Source organism: Chamaea fasciata, unplaced genomic scaffold, assembly GCF_029207755.1.
Source record: "Chamaea fasciata isolate MVZ Bird 193981 ecotype frontalis unplaced genomic scaffold, bChaFas1.0.hap1 SCAF_1, whole genome shotgun sequence".
NCBI lineage: Eukaryota > Metazoa > Chordata > Aves > Passeriformes > Sylviidae > Chamaea > Chamaea fasciata.
The window spans coordinates 130,225,993-130,249,446 of record NW_027094086.1 but is presented as its reverse complement, the minus strand read 5'-3'; the positions used below and the strand labels follow the sequence as shown (position 1 = coordinate 130,249,446).

The following is a 23,454-nucleotide window of genomic DNA, read 5'->3' as shown; positions in this document are numbered from 1 at the left end:
TCAGAGATAACAAATTAAGCTGGATTTTAAATTGGGATTACTTTGCAGATTACTTTATACCCTTTACAGACCATCAGGAGCAAGTTTCTTTTGCAAACAGATGCAATATTGATTTGCAAAAAAATGAAAATTCAGGTCATAGATTTTTTCCTTCTCCCCCAATATATTTTTTCCTTTGAGAAACATGGCAGCAAGATGCACTTCCATGTCATTCTTTAAGATTTGGGCCCGTGACTGGATTAGGTTGAACACCAGCTGCCTCTGAGCCCCCACAAGTGGCAGCTACAAAGGTAGCAGGTTGGACACACTTTCTGTGGTTCTTGAACTATGCAAGTCTTTTGGGTTTGAGTTAGTCTTGTCTTTCTAAATAGGCTTTTCACTATTACTCTACTAGACTAGCAGTGTTTTCAGTGCACAGGATGGAATAAATAACAAGTAACTGACTGTATCATGACAGGATTAGAGCCATTGCCTAATGTAAAGTGTGCCCATTTCTCTTTTAGGACTGAAGTTAAAGAAAAAGCAGCTGAGCTAGATATTCTTAAGGATACAATGGCCAGTGAACAGAAAAAATCAAGAGAGCTACAATGGGCTTTGGAAAAAGAAAAAGCTAAAATGGAACGCAGTGAGGAAAGAGGAAGAGAAGAGCTTGAGGTATTCCATAATTCCAAGTGGCCTGGGACATCAAGGAGCATGAAAATATTATTTTGGTTAACATTCCATCTCAGCTAACATTTTTGTCCGATGCATGCTTCATGTTCTGTCTTCCACTGTAGTATTGTATCATCTAGAGCTGAAGAAAAATGTATAGAAGCTGTGTGGCAAAGTATGAAAAAGACCTGATGCACATTCCATTTAAATCAATAGGAATTTTACTGTGCTTTTCAGGCCCAAGATTTAAAGATTCTGTAATGGCTCTCAGTTATTCAAGGGGACAGGACACTGCTGATATGGCTACACCCAGACCCCACCACAGCCTAACTCACAAAATACAGTATTTAAGAGTATGATTTAAAGAGACATATTGTTTGTCACTATTTAAAAAGTCTGCAGTTTCACCTCATGAAAATCAAACTAGGGAGTTTACTTTAGGAGAAAATGCTTCATTACCATCTTCCTTGGTACCTCTGCAGTATTTGCTGTAGTGAAGGGGAAAGCAGGTATCCTGGTACAAGACAAAGGACAGAAAAGCAATAACTTCAACTGCTTAGATTTATTTGCATCTTGAAATTCATTTATTTGCATCTTGAAAAATCATTTTCCCAGTTTTAGAAAGAAAAGGCAGCTGTCTGTCTTCAACTCCAAAACTACAGTTGTTTGTGTCTCACTGTAAAGTATGTGTTAAAAAGATTCTTTTATGAAATAGTCTGATTTTAGAATAAAAACATCTGTAATGGATTTTAGTAGCAGATGTAACTGCTGCATTCAGAGTATTGTTGCATTACTTGTGAATAGCAAAACCTGTTAAAAGCAGTATGCGTAGGGTTAGCATATTTGCAGAAGATAGTGGAAAGCATGTACAAATAGCTTTGATCAATTCTTATGTTTTCTTTTGAAAGGACTTAAAATTTTCTCTTGAAGATCAAAAACAAAAGAACTTAGAGTTAAGTAAACTTCTGGAGCAAGAGAAGCAGCTGTCAAGTGATCTGCAACAGAAGATTGAATCCCAAGAAGCACTCAGTGCTGCCCAGCTGTCACGTGAGCGAGGCCGTAATTCTGAGTTGCAGGTGCTTCTTGAATCAGAGAAGGTTCGAGCTCTCGAAATAAGCAGTGCCCTAGAAAGGGAAAAAGAGCTATGTGCTCAGCTTCAAAGTGCTGAAGATAAGGGGCAAGCTGGAACACCTAATCCATCTGAGGAATTGCTTAAAGAGTTACAGAAGCAAATGGATGAAAAGCATGCCCGTATAGTGGAGTTAGTAAGTGAGATGGAGAAGTATAAACTGGAATCTGTGCAAGTGAGGCAGCAAATGGAAAAAGAAAGGCAGATCCAGAGGCAAGCATTACAAGCAGAGCAAGATGCTAACATAATAGTACAGAAGAAACTCCATGAACTGGAGTCCAAAGTAGAAGACCTTCAGTGGCAACTTGGAGAAAAGAAGCAAGAAGTTCATAAATTAGGGAATGAAACAAAGAAATTGCAGGAAATAATCCAAGATCTACAGAAAAAGGAGCAGGAGGATGAAGGAAGAAAGGAAGCTGAGAGGACACCAAGCCACAACCCAAATGAGGTACAGTAGGACTGAAAGTAAAGTGTAATATTGAAATATGCAATTTAGCTTTAATTCTTTTGATCAATCACTGTGCCTTGACTCAATCTATACAATAGCCTGCAGATTACAGAACATGGGCACCAGAGAATGGAAAATGAAAGAAAGCATTCCAGTTTGCTTCCTAAAACTATTCACATGCTTCCTCCTGAGAGTGAAGTTATAGAAGTATATAAGGAGGAGCATAGAAGTGTATAAGGAGGAGCATGAGCAGGAGAAATGCGTCTGGCTGTATACGCACACTTTGTGTCTCAGTACAGGAGAAGAACAGTCCTTGCAGCCAGTTGCAGGAATGAGCTGTTCGTACTCAGGAATGCCACAAGTCACTGCCCTTAATCTTTAGTTCATAAACTGCATGGGGTCTTTGAAACATTAGAAGTGATCTTCCAACAGCTTCAGTAAATAAATGAGTAAGCAATCAAACAAGCATATGCATGAATATGTATATGTTAGCAAACAAAATAAAATAAAGAAATCAAGGTAAAATATCAATTTAAGAATTATCTAATTTTTAAGTGAATGGAAGTGGTAACTCTCTTGCCTCGAATTTTTTCACTGTCATAAAAGGTCAGGAAAGTTTTAAAATTATTTTTAAATTACTTTTAGAACTTTTTTAGAAACTTGCCTGTGAAAGGTAAGTGTTGCTGGGTGAGTGATTTGTGGATAGTCGCAGAGAGGATTGAGGGGAGACTTGCTTGCCTCTTTACTGACCCTGTTTTGGCCCATCCTGACATCATTCTTTTTACCAGTTATTTGTATGTGGAGCCAGGAAGGAAATTTTTCTTTTCATCTAATTTGGCTACTAGTTTTTATCTTCTGAAGCATTGGAAACTACCCACAGCCAGAGGCAGGATGTTGAGTGTATTGATAATTGTGTCAGCAGCAGCCTTTCTGCCATGCTCAGTTTGTGCACCTTGTTCTTCTGCACAGAGGGAACTGCCAGCACGTTGGTCAGCAAAGAGTCTTCCCTTGGATCAGGTTAGCAGCAGCTGTTGAGGTTCTTTCCCTTCCTCATCACCAGATAGTCTGATCTACTTTCCGGGACCTGCCTAGAATTTAAAATAGTGAATCTCCTGCTGTTTCCTGTGACATTTGCTACACTCTGACTTTTTTCTTTGGTACCACACTGTAGGGCAAACAGCCAAAGGCAGAGCCATGGACTCTGGTTTCTTTGTGAGGGATTGCAGTTCTTCCATGGCAGTGCTGGGGGGCTGTTACCTAGGAACACCTCTTCACTGCATTGTTTTGCTTGTGGTAGCATCAGACTGGACTGACCTCCATGACCATGGTGGTCTCTTTCAACCCCTGTTCTTTGGACTGTAAATTGGTTACCAAAACATGTAGGCACAGTTGCCCAAATTCCTTGCACAACTGGTAAAGGAGCTGATGATGGAAGAAACAGAAAGGCTTAGTTACATCCTGCTGAGTTTTTTGACTGGATTCACACTGTAGCTCCATGATTGCTAGATCTTAATCAAGAAAGACACTAGACCTTTCATGAATGAATATTTACTGGTACATTACAGCAGTGTTGTAGTCACGCTGAACTTCTTTCTCTGTCAGAATTATCTGTTCTTCAGTTTCTGAGTGTGTAGTGTGTTTCAGTATCATATGTTTTCATTTTATAGCACTGGATCATATACTATATATATATATATATATATATATATATATATACACTTATTTCTTTCCAGGCTACCTGGGATACACCAAATGACAGAACAAGAAATTGGGTTCTTCAGCAAAAAATGGAGGGAGCTGAGACAAATGAGTTGACTTACCGCACACTAACAGGAGAACTCTCTGCTGCTACTGAAATTCTGGAAAAAGTCAGACAAAAGCTGCAAAATGCATCTCCAAAGCTGAAGCAGTTGGCTTGGAAAGCTGCTAGCAGGTTAGACCAGTCTTCAGCTATTTGGTTTTGTAAATAGCAGCCAGCGCACTAATGTATTGGGTTGGAATCATAATTCACTGATTGCAGGATTTAATTGAGTTTGGGCTTGTTAGTTTTATTGTGTATGCTGTTATTTGAGATATACTGATGGAAGACAGAATCACAGAGTATCAAGTGTTGCTGTAAATCCTGTATGTTTTAACAGAGTCCTTTTTAAGGCACAGCAAATTTGTCTTTTTTTCTATGAAAAGTGAAAAGGTTTATCTGGGTATGGTGTAGGCAGATAAATTTAAAATAGTAATTAAACAATTCATCATGTATTAGGGGATGAATATAGGGATTATTGTTGTGAATCATCCTCCTTGGGGAAAAAGATAATTATGGTCAAGTGAAACTGATCTTGATTCTTATTTTTGGAAAGTTACTATCTCCATAAGATTAAAAAATATCATGGTACCAGGACCATGTGAGGTTTGAATCTGTTTTTATTTTGCTGTGATAGTCATTTAATATTAAACATTCCTTCTGAAACATTTGGGCAAAGCAGAATGCAGCTTGTCTGTGAAATACCCTAGGATTTTGATCACACAGATTCAACAGATTTGTGGGAAGCAGAACCACTATTTTAAATGTGCTTCATGTAGAATATCCCTGTCTACAAATGAGTGGAAAGTGTTCTATACCCTTTCTTTCAAATCAAGACAATTTTGTTTCACTTAGCAGTCTTGAAAATGTTGACCTGTCTCCAGTAACTGCTGAAGTGACTTGCTGTAGATCCAGTGCATAGGAATCCACGGAAAATCCTGTTAGGCTGACTCATGGTGTCAGAGTTGATCTGCTGTTGAAACGGTCCCTTTTGTTACAGATTGCAGTTTGAAACAGCAGATGATCAAGACTTCAATGCAGTGCAAAATACTATTGAAGAAGTTATTTCAGAACTGAATATGCTGCCTGGATTGTCCAGTCTGGAAGAGGTGAGAGTCAATGCTGTAACTCTAATGAGAGAGTTTGGATGAGGGGCTGTGAGCAGAAACTGCAAGGAGTTTGTAAACCTGTACTTATTCAAGTCTTTACTTTATAGAGGAAAATTCCAGTGAGTGTTCTGACTGGAGTTTTTAAAGTGTAAAAACCTCTTTCCTGGGTTTTTTTTTTTCCATTCTTAATACTTTAAAAGTGATTTTTCAACTTTCAAATCAGAACTTCCAGTTTCATTTTAAATTTCTGCATCTTTTGGCTTTTTCTTTAAGAAAAGCTATTTCCCTTTCAACAATCCTGTAATTCCTTACAGGATGCTTACAGTAATCCTGTAATTGAAGAAACTTTTCTCAATACTTCCTGATATTAAAATCAACATTTAGTATTTACTGTGTTGTGTTGACACAACACATTTACTTAAACTGCCTTGTATTTATCAAAGAAAAAGCCATGGAAGATTGAGTGGCGTGCACCTGTGTGAAAAAAAAAATGAAGTGAGGTAATCTGTTGCAAAGAATTTGGCAATATTTGATTTTTAAGTGATGTTGATTTAGTCCTTACCTATATTTTAAGCAAGGGTTTTCAATGTAACTTGAAAAAAAACTTTGAGGTTTTTCTTTTCCTCTAAGTTAGATAAACATAAACATAGTAGAAAACTTTGCAAATCGTGATACCTGGTACAACTGAGCTTGTATGAAAATACTCTGTTGTAATGTACAAGATAAGTATAGCCAAGAAAGTCACAATAATCTGTAGTTTACATGTACACTGAAGTTTCTTATATACAAGGTGATACAAAACTATTTTCATTTTCTATGACAGTTTTTCATTGTAAGCCAGTTATCTTCAAATTGGCAACTTGGATGTAATAGAACTTGAGTTTGGCTTTCTTTCTTCCTCGTAGCTGAAGCTGGTGCTGCCTCCAGGGACTCCATCCAGCTCACTGACTGAGAGGCTGCTGAGGCAAAATGCTGAGCTGACAGGCTTTGTCAGCAGGCTGAGTGAAGAGAAGAATAATTTGAGGAATGCTGTTATGAAACTGGAGGAAGAACTGAGAAGATGCCAGCACAGACAACCTTCTGCAGACTATGTATGTCCTTGGTGGTGCTGATCAAATGAGTTATGTATAGAGACATAAAAGCATAATTTCTTGTCCTAGTCACTCAGTTAAGAGTGATCAAGCTATCTTGTCTTTCTTGGCTTCCCTCTACAGAGTAAATGGGGTGTGAGTTATTCTTGTCCAGTGGTCAGTATGTCTCCACTTACTCTTTAAAGTGTAAAACTTTGTGATTTTACCCAGCTTCTTTTGTTTTAGCTTCCTTTTCTTTTAAATGCTTTGTGCCTTTCTTTTTCTATCTCTGTCTCATCACCATGATAAGCAGATCAGGATACATCCAGGTAGCCTTCAAGATCATGATGCTAGCAAGATTCTGTTGAGGGGGCTTTTTTTGGAGAAGCTGTTTTTTTCTGGGACATCAATTGGGCTCCTGAAGTCACTGTTTTTGAGGTGTCAGAGTGCAAGGGTGGCCTCAGATCCAACTACTGAATAGTTTTTCTCATTAATTTTATGAGCTCTCCACGAAACCAATTACTAGAATGACATGGCCTAAGCTTTTCCAAATTATGTCATTCAAATTCAGTTTCCTTTGTCTTCAGTCTTCTAGGCACTTGTCAGATGCTGGAGTTAATATTGATACTCTTGTTGCTTCTGAGAAGGAAATATGGAACAGAGAAAGGCTGTCACTGCAGAAATCCTTGAAACAAGCTGATGCAGAACTCTCCAAGCTGAGAGCAGAGCTCAGGAGTGAGGCTTTCCTCAGAGAACTGGGATCAGATACTGAAAATGCTGTTTTAAGGGTAAGAAGGTGTTTTTCCCCCACATAGTAACTACAGCTGCTTTTAAAATTTTGATTTGATCTTACTTTTCATTGTGTTCACTCTGCTTTACTCTGAGTAAAAAGAGATTATTGAGTTTTAAAATTTTCATCCTCAGGTACCTGACTATTATTTTTTTCTCTCCAAGAATTACGTGTAAACACCTGTGTTGTCCTTTTGTGTGTGCTCTATTTCTTGCTGTTCAGGTGATCCTCAATATATGAAGTTGCATTCAACAAGTTTGAGCAGCAGCACAGTCTTCTCCATGGTACTGAGAAATGAATAATCACAGAAATACTATTGAAGTAACGATGCTTATGGGGCTTTTTGTCTTTTGTTGCAGAGAATTTATGGCAAATACCTACGAGCAGAGAGCTTTAGGAAAGCTCTCATATATCAGAAAAAATATTTGCTGCTGTTACTAGGAGGATTCCAGGAGTGTGAAGAAGCCACGCTGGCCCTCATAGCACGGATGGGGGGACAGCCTTCTTACACAGACCTGGAAATCATCACACATCATTCAAAAGGTTTCACACGATTTCGCTCTGCAGTCAGAGTGTCCATTGCGATTTCAAGGTAAACTGGAGGAAGTTACATTTTGAACAGATGTGACTGTGCTGTTTAATATGTATTTTTCTAGCTCTCTAGTGAAATCTAGAAACTCGTATTCGTCCTGTTTAAATGGTATATTTTTGGTAGTCACGAATGTAGTAGAAACTTGTAGGGTGACAAGATGAGCAGAGTGTAGGTAAATTCTGTAACAGGAATAAGCAGTCTTACTGTAGTTGAAAAGGGCTCAGTATCTGATAATCACAGCTGGAGTGTACTGGGTAAAGTCATACTGTTAAAAAACATTATGAGCAATTCTAAAGATTGCACTTATTTGCGAAGGCTTTTTCTGCAACTTAATTTCCTTTAAAGAGTAAAATCTTACATGTAAGTATAATATAGATTTGGGAATTAATTTTCTTAATCTAGGTAGTCCTTTGAATTTCACAAGACTAAGGATCTAAGGATGAGCAGGAATTGGTGAGGAAGAAAAAGTAAAGTTTACTACTGCGTAGTACTGCCATGTTGCTAACAAACCTTCTTCACAAAGGTTTGAACCCCCAAGCACTTCTGCTTGCTATTGTTCTGAGCCTTGTGTGTCATATAAATTGGAGGAAGTATTCATGTACCTGTTGTGAGAATTTTACTCATGGTGCTCTGCAGTTGCAGTTTCGGGGCTGCAACAGAGCAAAGTATATTCAGTATGATTTTAAAATGCTGGTGTGGTGTAGCTTAGGTGCTTGAGCCATTTACTGTCCCCTTGGACCTATATACGACCTCTGGAATTGCACAGGTGAAGCTGAAAGCGGGTTTGAACAAAAAGGTGGTGTTTCTTAGGGATATGCAAAAGGATGTTTTGTATTTGATACTTAGGTTTTAGATGCCCATCTGTTAATTTTGCTTGTTGGTCAAGAAATTCTTATGCTTTCTAGAATACAAAAAGCAGATTACTTTTATTAGACTATTTCATTTATCCTGAAGCTTTTTGGTTTTTTGTTTGTTTGTTTGTTTGTTTTTTTAATTTGACATGCAGAATGAAGTTCCTGGTTCGTCGATGGCACAGAGTTACAGGTTCTGGTATTCTGACTATCAATAGGGATGTCTTTAGCCAGAACACAGGTAAGTCATAGTCCAGTAATGACTGAAAAAAAGGTATTTGCAAGTCACACCACTGCTTAATGGAGATGGGTTTTAATTTGTAGTATTATACTCATGTGGAGTGAATGTGGGCTGTTGCCTCTTGCTATAATTGTTTGGATTAACCTCAGTTTTCATGCTCAGCACAGACACTAACCTATTTGTTTTTTCTTCAGTTTTGTTTTGCTCCATCATGGGTGGGATTTTAAAAAATATAGAAGGTTTCCCTACAGAGCATGTTCATGAAAGCAGTTCTAGCTGCATCATTGGAGTTTTTGTAGGAGATCTGCACCGCAGCTTTTTCTTAGAACAAAAGCTTGTCATTCTTTTGTTACAGGTTTAAGTCTGGGAAATAATGGTTTTCTGTTTGCATTTTTGTTGGGAGTCTAAGGAGAATCAGAAGCTTCATTATTTACTGGCTGTTTAGGTCTGCACTAAAACCTTTGCTCAGTCTGGGAGAGTTTTCTCATTGATGTCAGTGAGGCCAGGATTTCAGATGTGCTTTTCCCTGAGGGAGTCTGAAAGTGGTCTACACTTGTTAAATGCCATTTTTGTGATATGCAAACAGAAAACTCATATCTGAGATTCCCAGTAAAGTGCAAAAGGTCTTACTTTTTTTAGTTTTCAAGACACTGCTTTTTGTATTTCTAATATTCTGTATATTTTGTATTTCTAGGCAATGAATTACGGCCTGATTCATTCCCTGGTGGCATGGATCTTTATGGAGAACAGAGGCATTCCTATAGATCCAGGTCAGGCAGGGAGTCTCCTAGATCACCTATAAACTTTCAACATAAGTACGTTTGGGGTTTTTATTATTATTCTCTTTCAGGCAGTGTTTAAATAAGTGAAAGCGTCAGTGTTTACTGCTAAGGTTTGTAACCTGTGATGCTCTAAGATTTAACATTTTTGTAAGAATATGTAAAAAATTATGTCTCAGGCATTCAGTGTGTGCTTACTCATCGCATGATTGAGGCCAAAGCTCCCACAGACCTGCCAGTGAAACTGAGTATTTTACATCAAGGGCAACATTTTTGAGTGCCATCATACTTTGATGAGCTTATATGAAGTTGTGAGTTCAGATCTTAGCTGAATATCAAATTCTAGCCATATTTTGGGTTTCATTTTCGTGTAAACCACCTCAGTATTTGTGTTGTCTTAGTTTGTCATGACCATAGCAGTTTACATGGTAAAAACCTTTAATCTATTTTAGCCACTATTGACTTTTGCTTATGGGGAGTAATGACAAGAGGCAGAATCCTGTAAAGATGGCGGTGTCCTTGTTGACACAAGCTTCTTACTAGAAAACCAAACTTCAATCTACCGTGGATTCTGCTGCAGTCTCGCTAGGAATTTGCTGGTCAGTCTTTGTCTCAGAAAAATCCAGCAACAAATCCTGTGTAGCAGAAAGAAAAGGCAAGGGGGAAGAGTGGATATTTCTCTGGCTTGCACAGTAAGTGGCAGGACCATTAAATGGGTTTGATGTGCTGGCTATCACATGCTAAGGGCCATGCAGGCCATAAGGTATCCCTGCCTACAGTGTTTTGCTGTGTTGCTGATATTTTTACTCGAAATTTCCCTTTTTGAAATGGTGTGTGTTGTTCTGCCCCCAGGCTCCATGGGATGCACGGGGATTTAAACCCAGTGTCCTTCGCCTGTCCTCAGCTGCAGAACTATGATCCCGAAAGGGCTCTGACGGATTACATCAATCGTCTGGAGGCGCTGCAGAAGCGGCTCGGCAGCGTGCAGTCAGGTAGGGCTCAGGCAGCCTCCCCAGCACCTCCAGGCAGCACAGGGCCCACTGCCACAGGGGTGCTGCTTCTCTGAGATACCTAACAAACAACTTCCATTTTATCCATTTTCAGCCTTAAACAAGAGGCATTTCTGAGCTGTAGCAAGCAGATTGTAAAATTCTTTGAAAAGAGATACAAGCATGCTTTCAGTATAGACTTTGAGATTATTGGTAACACCTTCCTTTGCTGATCTCTAATAAGTGCGCAGCAAGGATTTAGTTGGCATCTTGCTAAGAGTTTAATTTACATAGAGAAGAATGTACCCGGAAGATTGGGATGTGGAAGAGGAATTTTTTCTCCTTCCACTTTGACTACAGAAGTTACACTCAATTTGTCCCATAGATGATGACAATTTTTTGTGCTGAAAGAGGAATACATCAAGAAAATTGTCAGAAAAATGGGATGAAATTTATGAGTTTTGAAGTTACTGTGTTTCTCTTCCCCACTATTTGGGAAAGTTTTGTTCTTAAAAGATTTGATCTTTAAAAGTCCCTATTCTATGATTTCCCATATAAAATCTTCATTATTATTTGGCTGATTCAGGTGAACGTACGTACTTGTTCCAAGTAATCCTTAAGACAGTTTTTCTCCATCTTGCAGGTTCGACTTCATACACTCAGTTGCACATGGGTATAAGAAGATAATAATACCCTTTAACATCTCCATCACTGGCAGAGATGCTAACAGATTGCCTTCTGTAAATCTGTGCTCTTTCTGTGCTTTTGTATAATGTGTATATTGTGGGACCAATATGAACACAGCTATACGATTGTGTACAGTTCCATCCTGGCACACCCACAGAGACTGGGATTTATGGATGTAGGCACTTTGTGTTTATGAAAAAAAAAACCAACAAAACCAACAAAATCTGAAGAAAAAAAAAACCCCCAAAACAACCCCCCCCCACCGTTAAATTACATGTATATTTGTGGAATGCTAATTTAAATGATTAACTTATGAAGTGTGTATTTATCAAAAGGGTGCGAAGATGAAACTTGTGTATTAATTAAATTGAGCTACATTCAGCAAAGTTTACTTGCACTTTTTCTGGCAAGGCTACTGAAGTTACATTGACTCTCGTAATATTTGCTACTGGCAGTGCAGACAGAATATCACTTGTAGAGACCTATTTTTGTAATGGTAGAAGTTTTGAATTTTATGGGTATTTTGTCAAAGTACTGAAATAAACATGACTTCATGCTTCTAACTGTGTTCAAGAACCGCTCCCTTATTCACATGGAACAGGTTCCTCCTGCTTGGAGTGACTGCAGCTTGACTTTTTGCACGTCCCAAAGCGCTGCTATCAGAGAGAGACAGGCACAAGCCTGGCTTCTGCAGACCCTGGTCACATCTGACAGGGCTGGGAGGAAGGAGCCTGTGCTCCCTCCCCTGCCATGACTGATACAAACACAAGGTTTTAGAACAGTTACACTGAATTTAGACCAGGAAAGACCAGACAAAACCCTGGTTACACAGTGCTGCTGAAGAGGGCACAGCCCACTCCAAGAGAGAGTGACAAATTTACTGAAGAAACCTTTTCAAAAAGAAGTGACAGGGTTGAGCATGGAAAACTTCCACAAGAGGTTTGTTTACAAATTTAATTCAAAATTCCTGTGAGCCAGAGCTCGTTACCATTTATCATCAGCACTCTTGAACCAAACACCATTTAACAATCCTGCATGAGTCAGTACAAACCCAGACAACATTCAGCTATTTCACCTTTTTACACACAAACATGTTATTTACAAAATTCAAGTTGTTGGTATCTTCATATTGTTACTCTTACACTTTACATCAAACTTCCAGAGATCACCATTTTCAATTTTTTTTTGAGAATTACTTGTTGTTTTCCGAACATGCGCATTTTACTACTACTTCAAGTTAGACAGTTAAATGGCTCATTCTTGAAATTACTTACCTGTGAACCTCCCTACCACTTAGCTGTACAGTAACATTTTCTTAAATCAGCAAAGACCATCACTCACTTGGAACAGAATCATAAATGCCAAAGGAAGGGCACCACCACAAGTAGAGTCCCCTGTAGTGCCTGTTCCTGGATAGGTTTGCTGAAATTGGGTAAAGAGGCAAGGTAGGCAGCCTTGCCCCTTGGTTATCTGGGGAAAGTAATCTTCAATTATTTTACAAAAGGAAAGAGTTCCACTTGTAGAAATTACTTTTTTCTTCATTAAAGATCTGGCATGCACCTTAAAAGTGTTACATAATAGAAAAGACACTTTTGCTTTAAAAATGCAATGAGAAAATTGTAGAACAAGCAATTATACACAGCAGCAGTAGATAGTGTGGTCAAACAAAATAGATGGAAAACTTTTGCATTTGGTAGACTGCTGTTGCTTTCCTAACAGTAGATGCATCAGCTTCCATCTGCCACTTATTCTGTCACAATTTTATTCAAAAGTCTGCTCGTTCACACAACTTAAAGAAGAAAGGTTTTAGTGCCAGAGTTTAGAGTGACCGCCTCTTGTATCTGATAACAGGGTTGTTAGGTGTGTGTATCATTGTTGTATAATTTATAGTTGGAAAATAGTCATTGATGAGATCAAATTCATACAAACGAAGCAAAGTCGACCAAATTGTCTTAATTTGAACATAAGCGAAGTTTTCTCCAATGCAGCGATGACGGCCTAGAAGGAAAGCCATAAAATGCAGTTACAATATTTTATTGGATCCTCTTTTGACAATCAGCTAACTTTAGAAGTTTTATGCAGACAGTAGTTGCCCCTTTCTCAACAATCTGAGTCTCTGATATTTCACATACCCCATTCTATCTATAATTTCATCCAAGTCTTAAATTTCCAAGTTGTCACTGCGTAAAACAGAGGAGTAAGTGGAATGAGATTGTGCTGTTCTGTCCCCACTAGAAAGCATTAATCTATGTATCAGGAAAGAAGAATTTGCAACACTGAGAAATGAGATCAGCTCTAACTCCATCACAGCAATATTTGCAAATTGTTCTGGAAGTTGGGACTCTGCAGGCTTTTGCTCTGCCTTCAACTGAACTTGTATTACCAGGTTTGTCCTTGACTTGAAAAGATGTGAGTCAAGCATCACTCACTAAAGGTGTTTTGATAACTGCTGTGAGAGATATGTACAGCTGTGACTAATGCAGAACTAGAAAACTTTCAGGCAGAAACAAAAAAAAAACCCCACACAATCTCACACAAGATGCTGCATTCTCTTACTCACCAGCACCAAATGGAATGTATGCAAATTTCTCTCCAGCTGCTGGGTTATCATGGAGGTATCTGTCAGGCTTGAAGTCCAGAGCCTCATTCCAAGAGTCTCGGAGTCTGTGGTTAACGGTGGGAGATACACACACTTGATGGCCAGGAGGAATATTGTATCCAGCAACAGTCTACAAGAGAAGAGACATCACCCCACACGTAACAAAATGTCTCCATTTTTCTTTTTGAAGTGTTACCTGAAGTGTTACATCATGAGGCGTACATTTCAAGAGATTTTGGCCATGTGCATTTAAAATTAATGCAACCTAACACTTCCTCTCTTACTTGTACAGGACATAGGGCTCAAGCAGTTGCAGGAACCTTCCAGCTGTTTGAGTAAGGCTGGCAATTCTACAGAAGGAGGCTTAAAAAAAAGAAGAATGAACTTAAAATTTATTGAAAGCCTTTGACATTGAAGGGATATAGTTAAAAAAATACTTGAATTTTTTGACATGGTACCGTATTTATACAAACAGCATGTTTTCTTTCAGATTTACCTAGCTTGTATTAAATGCATGCCAAATTTTTCTATGACAGCAATTACAAATACCTGGCAAACAAAAAATGGTGGCACCAAACTAAGCTCAAATAAGACTGGTAGCTACAAGAAAGGGTCAGTTTTGCTGAAGAAAACATGGCTGTTCCTAGGTCCCAGAGCTGCTCTTCCCTAGGTGGAACAATCCCTGTTCACTGAGGCTCTCACCACCAGTGCTGCACCCCCCTCCCATCCAGGTGGCCCTCTGCTTGTTTCACTTCATCAGTCTCTTGCTTGCTGGGGCCTGCAGGGGTCTGAAACTGGACATAATTCCATATGGAAGTAAAAAATACCGAGTTCAAGGTATTTATTGCTTTCCTAGCTCAACACTGGCTATGCTATCACTGACAGAACCCCAGACTGCCATCAGCTTTCCCCCCTGCCAGTAAACACGGCTCACTTGTGTTTCATTCTGCCAGCTGATATACCTCCGACCTGGCCTGTGCTGCTGCAGTGAAATTAGCTCCAAAAAGTGTCCTCACCTGAGGAGTTCTGGCCATTCTCATCATGGTCATGATAGGAGGTCTAAGCCTTAAAGTTTCTTTCAGACAGCGATCCAGCAAACTGAGATCCTTGAGCTGAAAACACAGAGAAAATGATGTATCAAAATATAGCCGAGTTCATTCATCACGAACAAAATGCTATTTTATACCATATAAAAATAAATCTAAAAGATCAAAGGGTAAGCAGCTTACATTTACATGTACTTTCTTAGCTACACTGATTATTTCTTTTCCATTTGATTCAATTAAAAAGGAAAAAATCACTGACCAACTAGTGTCTTAGTTATCTGTCTCAAGTATTTTCTGTTGCCTAATTAAAGAACAAGGTCACACTGCATTACTTTCCTCAGTGGGAATATGAGGATCTTCCTCTGCTACAGATCTGTCATTTACAAAATAAACATAGGAACTGCAATTTCCCTAATGAACACTGATTAAAAAACCAGTATCAAGCTGAAAATTTACCTGGACAGGAAGCGAACAGGAAATGTACTAGCTAACAGCATTATCACAGAATGACTGTGCCAATTATTATTTTAACACAAAAGCATGTGACTGTAATTTCATGTTCGATGAGCTTTTATTTATTTTTTTTTAAATAAGCATCTAAAAGTATAAAAATACTCCTCAGGACTAATGTAACACACAAACCTGGTCATAACTTAAGGGTGGCAAGTCATCCCCACACACTGCCTTCTGTTCTGCATAGCACTGTTCCTGTATGGCTTTGTCCCTGGCGAGGAAGAAGCCGAGCCAGGCGCTGGTGGTGGAGGACGTGTGCTGCCCTGCCAGCAGCAGCCCGATCAGCATTCCCGCAATCTCATCGTCTGTCAGCGCGCGCCCGTCCCTGTGGCCAAGGGAATGGAGTTGAAGCTTTGTTTGGTCACGTTTCATTATTCAGCATTGCTATTTATACAGTAGCATTTACAATTTCTTCTGATGTACTCCTTACTCCTTCTACTCTTTTACTGCCTACCCTAAACCACGAGGCAAAAGATCTAAGGGTAGGGAGAAGGGAGAACAGAGCGAGAGAGACTCTTCAAGAGCCTTTAAGAAGATCATTCCTCAACAGCCAGCAAAGCGAAAGGAAACAACCTCAGCCGTCTCATGACCACCAAGAAAAATCTCAGAAATCTGAACAACCATTGACAAGTGAAGTTTTAAACCTGTTTTTAAGAATACAACTAGGACAAATTGCATGCAACAAAACCATTTCAGAACACGAGGGAGTGTTTCTTGGGTTTTGGTAGACAATTCTAACTAAAAAGCGCAAAGCTAAAGTAAACCTTCAAACAAGTCTTTAAACTCTTGGCTTACTTGTATGAAGCATCAAGCAGAGTTTGGAGCATGTCATCCTCCTTTTCCTGAGACCTTCGACGTTTCTGGATAACCTTGTAGAAAATCTTCTTTATTTCTCTGTGCGCTCGATCTCGTCGTCTACGATTCAAAACACTTCCATTAGCAACTTTATACTACATAACACAAAAGGCTTATGAGGATTTACTGGGATGTGTGGAATAGCATACAAAGAAGTGGTGGGGATGGGGGGCAATCCAAATAACAATGATGTTTAGATAAAATGCTTAGGTAGGTTCCTCTGTTGCTGCTGGTACCTGAAGCTCGGCAGAGGCAGCCAGCCCGGCAGCAGCCAGGCAGCGTGGGTGAAACCCCCATCCAGGTCGGCGTACAGCTGAGCCACCTTCTCATCCAGCAAGCCTCGGATCTCCTTCCCATGTAAGCAGTGACTTGCTGTCAAAATGATCAGTTCTGAAAGGGCTTCAAACAGGTCTAAGGAAAGATTTGAAAAACATTACTGAAATGTTTCTTATCAGATATCTCTTGGAACAACTTTTTAATTAGATCACCGATACCTTTTTTCTAAGGTATTTCTTTCTAGAAATTTTTCTAGCAGAGTTAGAAATTCTTCCAAAGCAAGCCATGCATCACAAGCTCAATCCTTAATAAATACAAGTGAAGTCATACAAAGATTTGGATTTGAAATCCAAATCCATGGGAAATCAGTTCATTTTGCTGTTCACTGAATTATTTTTATATAGTAGTACTTAGACACTTAAAAATATCAATTTATATATTACCATATTATTAACTATATTTACATATAAATAATATACATTCAAAATAATTCACTATATTAAAATATAACATTTATGATATAATTTTTATGCATTTAAATGTAAGTATGTATGTTTAAATAATATTTGACACTGTTATGCAACTGTGAGCTTGCAATAATGATGATGGGCAAGCTGGGAATGAGGGAGAATAGCAATTTCACTTTGGTCACTATGTAACCATTTGAGCTTGGAGGATGCAGGTTTTCACTGTAGAAACTCCCAGAGCCAAGATCTCCAGCACAGGCTCTCTAGGAAGTCAGAGCAGCAGCTTTTCCCAGGGACTAGGAAGTGGTTACACTGAGCTGACTGATACCATCCAAAACGAGCACAGCAGGTGCCCTATGAGCTGACCAAGAAAGCAAAACTAAGATAGTACTTCATTCCTTTCAGTGATTTTCTGAGCAGCTTTATTCTCCAATAGCCTTACATTTGATTTTTAAAAATCTGATGTTCAGTACACTTTTACCTACGTAATTTTTAATTTCTTTTATATTGCAGTGTACCTTTGACAAAAATATACTGCATTTGCCTTAAGTACTTCCCAGAAAAATGGAGGAAAAGTATCTTTGATCCTGCTTACTTTTCTCTCCACATTCTCCCCATGCTTTGAAATACTCCTTTGTTTCTTCTTCAATCACAGATACATGTTGTCTAAACTGGGCAATGTTTAGCCCAGTTTTGAGCATCTTCTTCTGTTCCAAAAATATCTAAAAGAACCAAGACAGAAAAAGCAGTGAGTACCAGGATCATCACATTAATGTGATTAAAATTTACTAGAATTTATACTATAAGAACATCCAGAAGTAAATAGGGATTATGATTAGGACTGCAGGGTACAGCAGATACTCAGTTTTATCTAATAGGTAATACTCTGTTTTTCATCTTCTTTGTCTTTCAAGGAATAGTTCCGAAACATTCGAGTAAAATGGAGTGCTCAAAGGAGCTGCAGTTCTCTCTTTTGCAGTACCAAACAAAAAAATTATTTTAGCATCTCCGTTAAGCTTTATTCCTGAAGATGCAAGATGTATGCAAAGTTGAACTATGGAATGCCCTTTACATATACAATTACAAACATAACCAGTCCCATCTTTGCAAAGACTGGATTTAGCTTGTGTCCCCTGATTTGTGGCCTCCTCACTTTCTCTCCCTCTCCTGCGTTCTCTCAGGCAGAAGGACCCTGGACTAGAGCTGACCCTTTCTTTTACAGAGCCCTCTGATCTCACTGCCCAGGAAGTCAGATACAGAAGCAGGAGGCAAACTGCTTCCTGGGAAAACAGTGAGTTTCACACGCTTCTCACCTCTTCCTCTCTTTCTGTGTATAGATTCACAGCTAACAAACCTACTGGTGAAAAGCTCTTCATTAGATGAGAACCATTCAATGCATTGACAGGACATTGACTCAGAAAATTATTAATTTGATTTTTAAGCCCTAATTATGAATGAGGCATTTGCCGTATAGCTCTGCACTGTACCATGAGTAATACACCAAAAACTGTCTTCCCACCAAGGGCTCTGCATGTAGGATACAGAAAAAAAGGCATTAAAAGAAAAGCTACTTCCTAGAAGCTTCTGTTTTGAGAATGCAGTGAGGACCCCAGCAGTCTGTCAGAGGGCACACAGGCCACAGAGCAAAACAATAAGCACATCTTCCCTTGCAGCATGCTAGCCAGTCTCCAGCTTGGAGACGGGAATAGCACACAGAAGTGAACACATCCTCTGGAATTTCAGCCCCTCTCAACAAAAAAAAGTCTGCAAGAGGCTTGGAGGGAGGAGAGAGAGAGAGAATATGAGTTGATATACTGACTATGGATATTAACAATTATCAGAATCACTGGTAAATAAACCACTTACTCATTTTGAAGAATGAGGGGTGGTTCTTCCAAACACATGACTGAAAGTCACAGAATAAATAGATACTTAGCAGCCCAAGCAGAGAAAAGGGGGTCTCAAAGAAACTTCAGGATGACCCATCAATTGTAGAATGCCAACGAAATTTTCCATGGCTCTCTAAATGTCTTCCCATTAGATGTCTGAAGTGAAACTGTGGTGGTGACACTATGCAAAAATGCATTCTCTAGCAGAATGCATCCTGGCCACAACTGGCTGTGGTATTTCTCTAGCTTCATAGAGGGAAACTGGAGATTATCAGTGTCAGAGATAATTTAAATGTCCATAGCAAACTCCTTGCATCTCCTCGCTGTGGAAGAAGAGTAACTTATGTGGAAAAAAAGGAATTTTCTGAGGAACCTGAATCTGCAGAGATAATAAGAAAGAAGTCCATCTGGTATCAAAGGTATGAATTAAGCAGACATATCCACGGACATCCAAGGCTTACTGAGTGATATGATTCATCTCTTGACTAAAGCAGAACTCAAGTGCACTCTAGGGAAAAAGAAAACCTAGGGTAACTCTAGAAAAAGACCTAATTTCAGAAAAGAGCAAAAAAAAAAAGCTGTATATGGTGGGCCAGTGAGGTAGGCCTTAATCACCCCTATGTGTCTGAAGTACATGGTGGTAAGAAATGCCCATTTCCAAGGAGCTTACAGAAGATTCTATAAAACTGATGGATGAGATTAGATCACATCAAAGAACTAGCTCTTGCATGAAGACAGACATTCAAATCCATCCACAAATTGAAGAGCATGAAAGCAGAAGTCAAATCATCTGCAACCAGTGGGCAAACTTTCACAGAATTAAGGACAAACCATGACCTTGAAGTTTCAAGCAGACATCCCATGACAGTCAGAATCCACAAAACAAGCACAACACAGTGAAAATCTGGCCATCTTAGCAGTCTGATTCACAGACTCTCTTCTGAAATGAGTATATATCAGAGAAGAACATGAGATGTATTGCAGAGAATCATGCATCCTCCATGCTTCAGCAGCTGCAGAAGTGATTCACAATTCCATCCCTGACTTTTTGAGGAAGACCTCTGACTATCCAAACTGGTAGAAACAAGTCTGTTAAAATGGCCCCACTCATGGAAGAGATCTCCTAGGACACAAGAAATGATCTCTTACTTGTTACCCAGGCTGCAGTCCTGCTGGTTCTCATAGGGATGAGGAGCTATGCAAACCCATCAAGTGGCAAAGAACCCACCACCCAACCAGGCAATCCTCCCCTCAAACTGCTATCCACAGTTTAGTACTTCCTGACAAAGGAGGAGACAACCAAATTCTCTTTTACCTATTTAGAAAGTAGCAAGCTGTAGGTAGTAGCTGTGTATAGGATTTCCAAAAGAACAGGGTAAGAACAACATGTTTACTCTGTGGATCATGGCAAAACGCTAGCGTGGAGGCAAAGAGAGTAGTGATCACAGCCCTTAAACCACGTCATTAATAGGGCAACAATCACAGCATGTAGGCAGTGATGAATGGAGAGGCATGCTAAGGAGGAAAGTAAATTGATGGTCACAGAAACTATGACTGGCATTAATACAAACAAAATGAGGCCATAACTGGAAATCCAAAAATAAAGTATATCACAGTGCTATTTCTTCTACCCAACTACTCTGCTATACAACATACAGTGAACACAGAGTGCCAGCAGAGCAAGTGTGGCCACAGAAAAGCTGGCTTCTGCAGTTTCAGAGTCTGACATGACAGGCCACCCTCACAGAAAAGAAAGCAGCCAATGCTTAGCTCAGATACAATGCCACATGACACAGCTCCCATGCAGACTGCATTCTGCAAACATACACAGAACAATTTTTGTCTGAGCAAAACAAACCTTCTAGTTCAAACTGTTAAATTATTACTCCTGTGTCTAGATTTGGCACAGCATAAATATAAAGTTACCACTCTTCGGGCTTTCTCAGAAGAAAGACCTGAAGTTGCTTGGAAGGGAAAAGGGAGCTGCAGTCAGTGGCATGCTGCAAGGGAAGAAAAAAGTGACAGACTAGCTTTTCCTCTCTGGTGACATTAGATGGTTTCAAGAACAAAAGATAACATCAAGAGTGACAAATGGCCAGGTGGTAAAGAAAGCAACCTGAACATGCTCAGTCTTGATTATCCAGGTGAAACTATTCACCTACTGCAACATGCCACAGTTTGTACGAACACAACCCCATTGCACTGAGCCAAGAGCTCAGGGTTGCCTTCTCATTATTCAAACTGCACTGCTTTTCTACTCATCTGATATTTAAAATACAAACCGCATTCGGGACGTCATAGGCGACTCCCTTGCCAAAGACAGGCGTGGTTAACCGAGAGTACACATCCTCTGCATTCAGATCTTCGTTTTTACTGTTGAACAAGAGTGCAGCAGCATCACTGCCCAGCAAGTATGTGAATGTCTTGCCAACCATAGTGAAACTGAACACAGGCCCATACTAAGAGAGAGAATAAACAAAAAAACCAATTTCTTTGAAATAAGAACAAAAATCACTAAATCTCCATCTCTCTGTACAGTCTTTCATAAATTACTTTTTCTCCTAAAAAGTATCCAGACATTTATTAAAGATAAATAAATTTTAAACAACATTTAAATTCGTTCTCAATGTACACACCAGCGATATCTAATGTTATAATGAGCACATGTGAATGTACACATTTTAAACCCATTTATTTTAGAAAACATAAATAAAAGATCAGCCACACTAAAAAAACTAGCAGAAAGGCTGCGGCACATGTTGACTGCGGTAATATATAAACACTGTCTCGAAAAATTCTGTATTTGGAATTATGCATAGATAATTAGGGGCAAATAAGATTTTGAAGTTTAAAAGTCATCGCCAGCAGACCTTTATGCACCAAATTTGGCTTTCTCTAAGCTAACCAAGCTAAGATTTAAGCTTATAACTCTAGATAGTTTTAGACAACGTGAAACAGCTTGATAAATCTAATTTAATTGGAATTAAGGCTCTACTGATTTAGTTAATTTCCTCTAGGCTGTTACAGTATAAAAACTCCTGAGGTTTTATACATGAGCTCTTCTAACATCAGAGAGGCCTTAAAAATCATCAAGTTGCTCACAGACATGGTCAGCTACTTTCCAACCTGCTCACAGATTGGTAAAGAATGTGATTAAAAGTTACCAATTACAGCAAGAAATAACTTTATGAAAATGTCTTTTTAATTAACCTGTGATTCAGCTATGAGCATTACCCAAATGTACTAACAGATATATGACATGTGAATCAAGAGAGCTTAAAAAACACTGCTGCTACACGAAAAGATCTGAAGATCACAAAGCCTACTGTGCACACTCCATTCCTATTCGAGGTGGTAAATGAGAACGAACTGATTTTAAACAGGCCTCAGACAGAGAACTTAACAGATACACTAAGTATTTTCATTTATGCTCAGCCAGTCATGTGGGGAAACATACCTTGTCATAAGCATTTTCCAAAAATTCAATGGGACTTTTTCCAAATGCAATTGCATGACCAAGAAAAGGGATGCCTGATGAAATAAAAGGTGGGTAGTTCTGTAGAAGAAAGAGAAAAATAATTACTGAATTTTCTTCAGAGATCATCACAGAATCATGAACTAACAGAATATCCTGAGCTGGAAGGGACCCACAAGGATCACAGGACATCTCCTGGCCCTGCACAGGACCATCCCCAAGGGTGACAGCATGTGCCTGACAGAGTTGCTCAAACGCTTCTTGAACTCTGCCAGGCTTGGTGCTCTGACCACTTTCCTGGCATGTGCCAGTCCCTAGAAGAAATAAAATCACGGCCATTCACATAAAAACTAATCACAGAGGAAGTTTTAAATATGTTTGTTTAAACTCCTTCGTAAAAAGGCCAACTTTAAAAACAAATTCAGTTGTTCAGATAGAACTACATTTAAAAGCAGTAAGGGTTAAAATAAAGTGAATATTATTAAGATTCTTCCTATGCAGCCTCTGAATGTGAAGCACAAACATACTGCAACTGGAAAGAAGGCAGTCGGAAAAGAAACAGTGCTGGAGGATTTGTTAAACAGCCCCTCAAAAGCAACTTCAGGTTAGCACTGTGTTTCGTACGTGAGCGGCCACCTTCTCTTAAGCTGCTTCGATGAACCAGCACCGGGAACTCCCCGGGTCTCCGCAAGCCCGGAGCGCCTCTGCCTCCCGCGCTACCAAGCGGCCCGGCGAGGGCGAAGCCGCCCCCGGGGAGGCCGCAGGAAACGCCGCTCGCCCTCCGGAGCCCGCTCCCCCGCGCCTGGCTGTCAGCGCCGCTTCCCCCGCGCTCCCGAGGGCTGTCCCCAGGCTGCTCCCCCGGGCCCGCGCCCTCAGCGACACCGCCCGGCTCCCCCGGCCCGCGGGCACCGGCCCCGCCGGGCCCCCGCCCGGCCCCGCCGCCCGCAGCGCTCACCTTCTGGTCGGAGCCGAGGTGTCGCCGGTAGCCCAGCTGGAACAGGTAGCCGAGGCTGAGCGCGAAGGCGGAGGCGGCCAGCAACAGGGAGAGGGGGTTGCCGACGGCCACCCGCTCCAGCAGGGACCCGCCGACCTCCATGAGGTTTAGCATCTTCTCGGCGCTCGCCGCCATCCGCCGGCGCTCCGCAGGGCAGGGCAGGGCAGGGCAGGGCGGCGCGGCGCGGGTGGGCCGGGCTGATCCGA

The 23,454-nt window shown here is 40.0% G+C and overlaps 2 protein-coding genes across 8 annotated transcripts in view; one reads left to right on the top strand and one right to left on the bottom strand.

Moving 5' to 3' along the window:
- The window catches only part of AKAP9 (A-kinase anchoring protein 9), a 104,384-nt gene extending 92,687 nt beyond the window's left edge, over nt 1–11,697 (top strand). For 6 of the 7 annotated variants that reach the window (XM_066197707.1, XM_066197749.1, XM_066197741.1 and 3 more), the window contains 11 exons: nt 504–654; nt 1,560–2,228; nt 3,962–4,161; nt 5,027–5,135; nt 6,041–6,226; nt 6,793–6,993; nt 7,355–7,587; nt 8,594–8,679; nt 9,374–9,494; nt 10,311–10,450; nt 11,091–11,697. In XM_066197707.1, the coding sequence (XP_066053804.1) occupies nt 504–654; nt 1,560–2,228; nt 3,962–4,161; nt 5,027–5,135; nt 6,041–6,226; nt 6,793–6,993; nt 7,355–7,587; nt 8,594–8,679; nt 9,374–9,494; nt 10,311–10,450; nt 11,091–11,134 (2,140 nt within the window). In that variant the 3' untranslated portion in view covers nt 11,135–11,697. The remainder of the gene's footprint in view (nt 1–503; nt 655–1,559; nt 2,229–3,961; nt 4,162–5,026; nt 5,136–6,040; nt 6,227–6,792; nt 6,994–7,354; nt 7,588–8,593; nt 8,680–9,373; nt 9,495–10,310; nt 10,451–11,090) is intronic. The other variant, XM_066197723.1, reaches the window with a different exon arrangement.
- Nucleotides 11,698–12,074: 377 nt separating this feature from the next.
- CYP51A1 (cytochrome P450 family 51 subfamily A member 1) lies at nt 12,075–23,454 on the bottom strand. The gene is made up of 10 exons (XM_066197770.1): nt 23,210–23,454; nt 22,237–22,335; nt 21,062–21,238; nt 17,486–17,612; nt 16,384–16,558; nt 16,088–16,207; nt 15,422–15,617; nt 14,750–14,845; nt 13,695–13,863; nt 12,075–13,132 (listed from the first exon to the last, which is right to left on the bottom strand). The coding sequence occupies exons 1-10, from the start codon at nt 23,381–23,383 to the stop codon at nt 12,954–12,956; spliced, it is 1,512 nt and encodes a 503-aa protein (XP_066053867.1). The 5' UTR covers nt 23,384–23,454; the 3' UTR covers nt 12,075–12,953.

What these genes read in the sequence shown, in the direction of transcription:
- CYP51A1 (XM_066197770.1), bottom strand. Translation starts at nt 23,383, where the DNA reads ATGGCGGCGAGCGCCGAGAAGATGCTAAACCTCATGGAGGTCGGCGGG. An exon ending in ACCTCGGCTCCGACCAGAAG is followed by an intron (nt 22,336 to 23,209) that starts GTGAGCGCTGCG and finishes TTTCTTCTACAG; the next exon opens with AACTACCCACCTTTTATTTC. An exon ending in GGGAGAATGTGGAGAGAAAA is followed by an intron (nt 16,559 to 17,485) that starts GTAAGCAGGATC and finishes ATCTTTCCTTAG; the next exon opens with ACCTGTTTGAAGCCCTTTCA.